Here is a 7,945-nt window from a genome sequence, read left to right on the forward strand (position 1 = left end):
TATTTGTCCGGTAAAACTGCTGTGGTGTGGCTGCTTGGGACCGGAGAGGGATGGCACATTCGTGTTGCGTTCAGGTGCCCCTAGACTGGGCGTAACAATAGTTAGTGTAGAATTTTAATGAAGAAATGCCACACACAGATGTCCTACCTTCTTCTTCTACCTGTACGCTGGCTGGAGATGTTTTTAAGAGCAGCCACCACAGTGTCAGAGACCATTTTCATGAGGGTGAAAGCAAGAGTGTATAAACATTTACTGTTGTGTGCAGCACTGTGATTTTGTGGGACCATGAAGTCTTTACAATGAGTTGTGTTGATTTTTGCCTATGGAGCGTTGATGCCAATGAAGACCAATGCAGTTCTTACCGTTGAAGTTAACGGCACGGATGTGGGCCAGCAGCTCCTTGCCATCGATGTTGGCCATGCGAGGACACAGGCCAGGGTATCCGGTGCAGAGCTCACGGTGCATGTGGTGCAGAGCGTAGGCCATGGCATAAACAGCGTCCATCACAAACTGCACCTTCCCCTCTTGCTCGTAGGTGGAGTCACGTCCAACTTTCTCCAACCCTGGAACAGAAATAAATGATCAAACACATAACATGTACGATGGGATGATACGACGGTTCATTGAACCATCTTGAATGTTTTTCAACCAGTCTTAATAATAAGATATGCAGATCCTTTTCTCCATTTCTTGGTCTTTTGGAGCCTCAGGAGGCTTCATCTTGGGGACCACACATATTTCTGCTGATTTCGTTTATAGCACTCGATGAGATTATATTGACTGACAGACTACATGAATGACATCATCATCATCATCTTTAGGCTCTGCTGAACCCATTTTGGTTATTCTCAGCCCATTTATTGACTCTTATTATTGCACATCATTTCTATACATTATGCGCCAATGAGGACCTCCCCCACCTTCTCAGCTCAGTAAGCCATTATAACCTCATTTAATGGTGGTGGAGCCTCAGTTTAGCCCTTACATAGAAGAACAAAGTCCACATTTGGAGGTTGGAGGGAATAGTGGAGGTTTAAGTCTGTGGACTTTGACGCTGTAACCTTTGGTTTGGTTCCCATCTCAGACCATAATTGTAATTTTATTTTATTATTTAAGTTGTGTTTTTAGTTAAAACACACTACTTGGTCAGGCTTAAAAAGAGTCATGGTTTGGGTTATAACATACCTGTTGTTATGCTTACCACGGTGCAAAGCTCCATTTGGTATGTTTTCAGAATGACAACTTTGCCTGAGATTTTGCATGCACCACCAAAGGTCACTGAGTTATTGTGCTTTTGTTTTTGTTAACAGCGATCAGACTGGGTGATAACACATTTTCTGAGCCCAGGAGAAGGTGCAGGACGTCCCTACTGGTCTATTTGTAAAGAAACAAGCTGCGATGAAGCAGCCACGTAATGGGATGATAACGTCTGATTTGGGTGTCTGCTGAGGCAAAAATGTGAAACGTAACATTCAGAAAGAAAAGCAGTCAGAGCAATGAAACCAGTCAAACGAACGTCACTAATTTCCATCTGAGTTGAGTCTTTCTGTCTTTCTTCCTTTCCCTCTTTTTCGAACCCGAAGGTTGGAGACCTTGCTGGCAGGCAGAAAGTAGCTTCGAAAGAACTATCGGAAATTGAAATGGGACACATTTCCTACAACAAACCCAATAACATAAAAAAATCATAATAATAAACTTGGCCCCATCTCATTAGCTGTGATTAAATAACAGGGTATAGAAGACATCATCATCTTTTATTTGAAAACTCTGCAAAGTCCTCCCAAAAATGTTCACTGAATGATTATCATTATTAGAGCCACGGCACTCACGCCGCCGGCCGGAAACCTGAAAGAAAAGACAGGAGGGGGAAACTAACTGCAGGACTGGACCCTCCATCAACAGACAAGACTTCTCTGAATTAATAGGAGCTTAGAAATGAAATCCAATTTAATTTTAATAGCAGGCAGGCGGCGGGGGATCTGTCCGAGGGGAGACATTTGCTCCGGCAGTAAAGACTGATTACACGTCTGTACGGCGGTAATAAATGAGGCTCGAACGGCGAGCGGAGAGCAGAGGATGTCAAACAGCCGAGGCAGACAGGAGATGTACGGCTGAATGCAGATGATCGCTGCTCGCTGTAAATGATGAGTGTCTGCTCAATATTTAAAGAGTACACATGTTTGATCCTGGAAATTCAAATGGGGGGGCTGAATGCAGTGTTTTAAATTTTAAAGAAGCTCGGTGGCATCCGATGTGACTCAGCCTCGGAGAAGCTGGAATAAGCTTCTTTGTGCAGGAGAACAGTGGTGGGAAAAGCAGGCGAAGGAACCGGTCAGAGCTTAAAAACTATATTTCTAATGGTTGTGATGTCTTACATTTAGATTTGTGCTGACTATGCAACCTTGCGTAACTTTATTCCCTTTTCTAGTTTTAATTAGCTAGATACAAAGATTATGTCTGTTGGAGATTTAACAGGAATTCAACCAATCAATATTCTTGTATTAACGACGTGAATGATATTAAAAAAAAAAGGGGAGAATGTTAAAAGCCGATTGAAGTGATAAAATCAGCTGAATCTGCAGCCCACCTGGAAGCACATCACATTCCCAATAGAAGAAAAAAAAAAAAACACTTTAAAGACCTTAACTTGTAATTTCAACTTCCACCTCTCATAAATGTGACTTACTATCTCATAATTACAAGATCCTGATCTCATAATTCAGAAAGAACCCTCAGAATTACAAGATAATCTGCAGTAATGGGACGGAAATCGGCAGCTGCATTGGCAGTTTTCAGCAGATATCTTCTTTAATTGGGTGGGTAGAACTGATTTGGAAAGGTTGTTATAATTTGGACAGGTTTTAGCTCCATTACTGGTGTTTCCGCCTGTGATAAGTTTGGCTATTTTCCAGAGGTTTTTCAACTGTATGAGGGAAACTCATGAGGTGAAAGGGACGGGTTTTGTGTTAGTTTAGGTGTCAAAACTCAGTCAAACCTGAACACACAGACAATTATACAATAAGAACAACTATAGAAACTTGTGCAAAGTGAGCTAGCAGCTCAGTGGGAAACACACACACACCTCTGTTGTGTGCTAGTATAAAGACATTTGGTGGTTTCCTATGTAAAGGTCCAGCAACTTTATTTTTCCAAGAAGTAATGTCCAGGAACTTTCCCGGGGTAAATGTGATTGTTTGATTTTCTGTTTGAGTGTCCTTCACCACTCTGGTGCCCAGCCCATATGATACACTTAACAACAACCTCACATTACAAATCAAAATGTGTAGACCCACACATTCCCAGAGTACATTTCAGACCTCTGAACCTGTTACAGTGTTCTCTCTTAGCTGCCGCCAATCTTCTTTACATCTCACCGACTCCACATTAACAAACAAAAACAAAACTTAACGGCCACAGACAATTTCTCAAGTCACCGTACACCAAGTTGACACAATACAGAAATGTTGCTCTTCTGGAATGCTTTTATATCTGATTACGTCAACTGCCAGTACCAGTCCATAACTGAGCACACACAGACTTTGCATTAAATTCAATTTATTTTGTGTTTGTATTGTAATTATCTTAAAATTGAATGCAATGCCACAATTGCTCTCGACCAAAGATAATTGTTTGCAGTTCCAAACCTTCAATCTTTCCTCTAGTAACCAAACAAGACAGTTCCACAACCTCACCAGTGCACTGCTCTGTCTTTACAAGACATGGCTCCCACTTAATGTCTTCTTTCAGCAGCTTGCTTAGTGGTAAATTCATACACCCAAAGAAAGCACAGCATGGCTCAATTCTAAATATCATTACTGTTCTGTACAGTGAAACTGAACCTACGATTGAATTATAAAGTTTTGTGAAGGCTGAGAAATGAAGCCTCAGTAATTACAGACTTGGGCACTCTTCCAGCTGATTCTGCCAATATTTTAATTCTCTGTGTTAAGCTAATACTGTATTTTTAAATTAAAGGCCAAACCAAGATATGCATAAGAACCAGTGTACTTTATGGATGTAAAATGAAACTTAGCTTGCTGTGCTGTTCATATTCTAGTCCATGATGTGTTTTATCCCAATTAATTGTAAATGTACATTTACAACCCCATAAACTCAGAATGTTTGACATTGTTCGTAAATTAGTCTCTATAACCAAAAGAATGCCATCCACTACAGCCAGACACTTAGATTCATATCATCATTTAATTTAATAATGTTGGCTTCCTAATTTCTTGAGCCAAATAATTTAAGTAAAATGCAAATAATGTGGAAGAATCTACATACTCTAGCTTTAGTCTAAACGGAATAGGAAAGCAATTATACTAAATAAGAAACTGGAGCATTGTGCAATGCTGTGATGACATTATAAAACATAGCAGAATGTGTTAATTTATACTCCAAAAGGTCTCTATTGAGCCAGTTACAGGCTTTCTTGAAATCGACTTGCGCTCACCGAACAAGACGTAATAAAAATATCGGCAGTACATAACCTGCTTTTCCTAAAGCCATGCTGCTCATCAACCAAGATACCACGAGTCTCAAAGTAATGATTTAGTCTGTTATTTAGGTATGGATATAATTAATACAATTGTAATGACCAAAGTAATGCGTCTGTATTTTAATGGAACTCTAGGGTCAACTTTTACAGATAAAGCGATGGGTTTTATTGCCAATTTAAAAGTTCCTCCTGAGCATTGTGATTTGTGTTTCCACAGCAGGATGAGAGCTCCGGGGAGATTAAACACATTAGTCCAGTTACGTATAAAAAACACTGTGGTCTCAAATTCTCTCTAAAAGTTGGACAGCAAAATGGAAAATGGCCAACAAAACCTTGTTGGAGAGGGTGGACTGTGGCATAAACCAGCAATTGGACTTTCACCCAGAAAACTAGAGCTTTCATCTCAGGACAGACGGTATTCCAACAGTCTCAGAATTAAGAACTTACAAGTTTTGTTTGTTTACTTCCTGTTTTCACTCACTTGCTGGTTAGGTTAGGTTTAGGAAAATATCCAGCTTTGTTACAGTCTTTTCCATTATAGAAGCTGTGATAAGGTGAATTGGCTGGGGTTAGGATAAATGTCTTGATTTTGGTTAAAAAATGAACCTTTTACTACCTGTTTAAAGCGTCTGTTCCATTTTCTTCATTACCAGGATGACAAGTCCCACCCTATCTAACATATGATTGGTTGGCTGAAAAGGAGCAACAGTAAAAAAAAAATGCTAAAGACATGTTGATTTGAAAGGTAATTGGGATATGTTACAAACATGCATGGTGTGTTAAAAAGTACTTTATAATGCAGTTAAGTTGTATAGGAATGTCATTTTGTAGAGACTGGGTTGGTCTAAAAGTCCCAAATCTCCCATTAGTGTTAGTTGGGTTGAGAGCTGGTCAGTGCAGGGTCATAATATATGATTCTGATCATTTTCACCAAACCATTCAGTGAGCCCACATGCTCCATGGATAGTGTCATTGTCATTCTGGATGAAACCACTCATTACACAATAAAGGTGATCACTTAGAACAACTGTGTGCTGATATGCAGTGACACTTCCCTTTAAGGCTACAAGTGGATTGAAGTCATGCCAGCAAAATGTCCCCCACAACAGAACAGAGCCACCAGATCCTGTAAGGGTCAAGGGTTCCATTTCTTTTCTTTCATTTGTCAGCCATCTGTTTTCTCTAGTGGAAGCACACCAAAGGTTCCTCAAAAGGTTTCTGTTCACAAGACAGAAACACACCTGCTGTTATCACAATCTATGCTGTTCATCCAGTGGTGCCCTGGTCAAAGTGCATACCACATAAAAACAATGCCCTCTGTCTGATTATCAGTATCCACAGTAATTCCCTTGTACCATTTAGATATCTATCATTTTGTTTGAACAGCTTCAAATCAGGCATGGTATAGGCCTGCAGCTGTTTTTGCTGTGGACCAAAGAATTGTTAAATGACTGACACTGGCTTTCTGCCTCAATGAGAAAGAAACATTTTCTTTACAGAAAATGCAAACCAGTGCTTCACTTGCACGAAATTCCAGTTTTAACAGCTTTTCCCTCTTGAGACGAATCAGAGTAAAACAAAGCTCATGAATGAATCATCATCCCAGGAAACTTTCGACGTGAACATTATTTCAGAGTTGAAAGTTTGACCGGGTGGGAACTGGCCACAGAGCCGCTCGCCTCCTTAGCTCCTAATGAGCCTCGATGACCGATGATGATGACGATGATGAGGGTGGTGTTGGTGAAACTAACAGTGACTGAGGAGATGCGGCGTGCACGACAGACAGTTTCATCACAGCTGTTGGCATTTCAATTACACATCACTTACAGGGTGAATTTAATTCCTTCTCAACAGGATGGTCGTGTTTGTGGCCCCCCACCTCTCTAACCTCCTACTCACAGGCATCCTTCTGTTTCAATTAGATCTGGAAATTAGATAAACACCAAACTAATTACAGAGGTTACATCGACTGGGATGAGTTCGGGGGGGAAACACGCGTTGCCGTGGTGTCTCGCATGCCTGAATACATTTACATTAATAGAGTTATTTTCATTGGCTTTGTTGTTTATCAGCAATGTCAGTCTGCGTGAGATTCATCAGCAGAGAATTATTAATGTTGCCTCACTACAGTGATTTTGACTGAGAGTAATAAAAATATGATAGACATGTCTGACAGCTGCTCAGACATTTATGAATTCCTTCTCCATCCACGTCAGCACTGAAGTCTATTCTTTTCTCTACAACAAAACCATGTTATTCAGCTTCTGCTTATCTTTCTGTTTAAAAAAAAAGGCATTTGCATAAAACAGAACAAACTGCGTGTCATATGGATAAATTGTCACCACAGCACGTAAGTGACATAAATCATCTTATCAGTCACTCAAATGTCCACCAACTCTGACCACTTCTTGTATCTGTGACATTTAAAGGCATATTATTCAAAACATCTGCTTTACTGATTTTTATACTTTAAGTAAATAAAGAAGAAAAAGCTTCAAATCAACACAGTTAAGTCCTAAGTCACCACACGTCACAACCATGTCTCCATTGACTATACCTGCTTTATCTTGTGCGTGTGGTGGTGGACTGGAATCTATGGTCCAGCTGACATTGGGCAAGAGGTAGAGTACACACCTCACACCTACAGTCAATTTAGAATCACCAACTAACGTACCATTAGTCTCTTTCGACTGTAAGGGAAAACCAGAGCACAAAGTTCTGCACAGGGACAACATGTAAACACAGGAAGGCGCTAGTCGACCAGTAGGTTCAAACCCACGTCCTTTTTACTGTGGGGTGACAGTGCTAACCACCAATACCAACATCCCAAGTCACACCAGAAATCAAGACCAACAATTCTAAAGTTAAGACCAGCAAGCAAAGTCAGGTCTGTCTCAAAGCGAGATCCAAGTCAGACCAACAAGTCCAAAAGAAGATCAGCAAGTCAACAAAGGTAAGTTCAGGGTCAAAGTCCCAAGTCAAGATCAAAAAGTTCTGATATAAGTCCCAAGTCAAAGTCTCTCTATGAACTATACCTGTGGGGGTCATGCGGGTCTGGAATGTGTCATTCAGCTGACACTGAGCATGAGGTAGGGTACATCCTGAACAGGTCGCCAAATCATTGCGGGGCTTACACAGCGAGGCAGACCAGCGTGCATGCTCACACCCATAGCCAATTTACAATGACAGTTGTCCTACCATGCATGTCCCTGGATTGTAGGAGGAAGCCTGAGCACCCAGAGATAACCCACACATGCACGGGACAACTCCAAACAGGAAGGCCCTGACAGCCAGCAGGTTCAAACTCAAAACGTTCTCACTATGAGGCGACAGTGCAAAGCACTGCACCATCATGTTGCTCCTAAGTTAATAAGAACATCTCAAAAACAGGAAAAACAAGCAAGTCACACCAGAAGTCAAGATCTACAAGTTCCAAATAAAGATAAG

At 40.8% G+C, this 7,945-nt stretch overlaps 1 protein-coding gene across 1 annotated transcript in view; it reads right to left on the reverse strand.

Moving 5' to 3' along the window:
* The window catches only part of LOC103364933 (metabotropic glutamate receptor 8-like), a 136,257-nt gene that overhangs the window by 55,264 nt on the left and 73,048 nt on the right, over positions 1–7,945 (reverse strand). Inside the window, exon 5 of the mRNA XM_008292233.1 lies at positions 363–563. Within this exon, the coding sequence (XP_008290455.1) occupies positions 363–563 (201 nt within the window). The remainder of the gene's footprint in view (positions 1–362; positions 564–7,945) is intronic.

The sequence above is a fragment of the Stegastes partitus genome, unplaced genomic scaffold, assembly GCF_000690725.1.
Source record: "Stegastes partitus isolate 25-593 unplaced genomic scaffold, Stegastes_partitus-1.0.2 Scaffold796, whole genome shotgun sequence".
NCBI classification, from domain to species: domain Eukaryota; kingdom Metazoa; phylum Chordata; class Actinopteri; family Pomacentridae; genus Stegastes; species Stegastes partitus.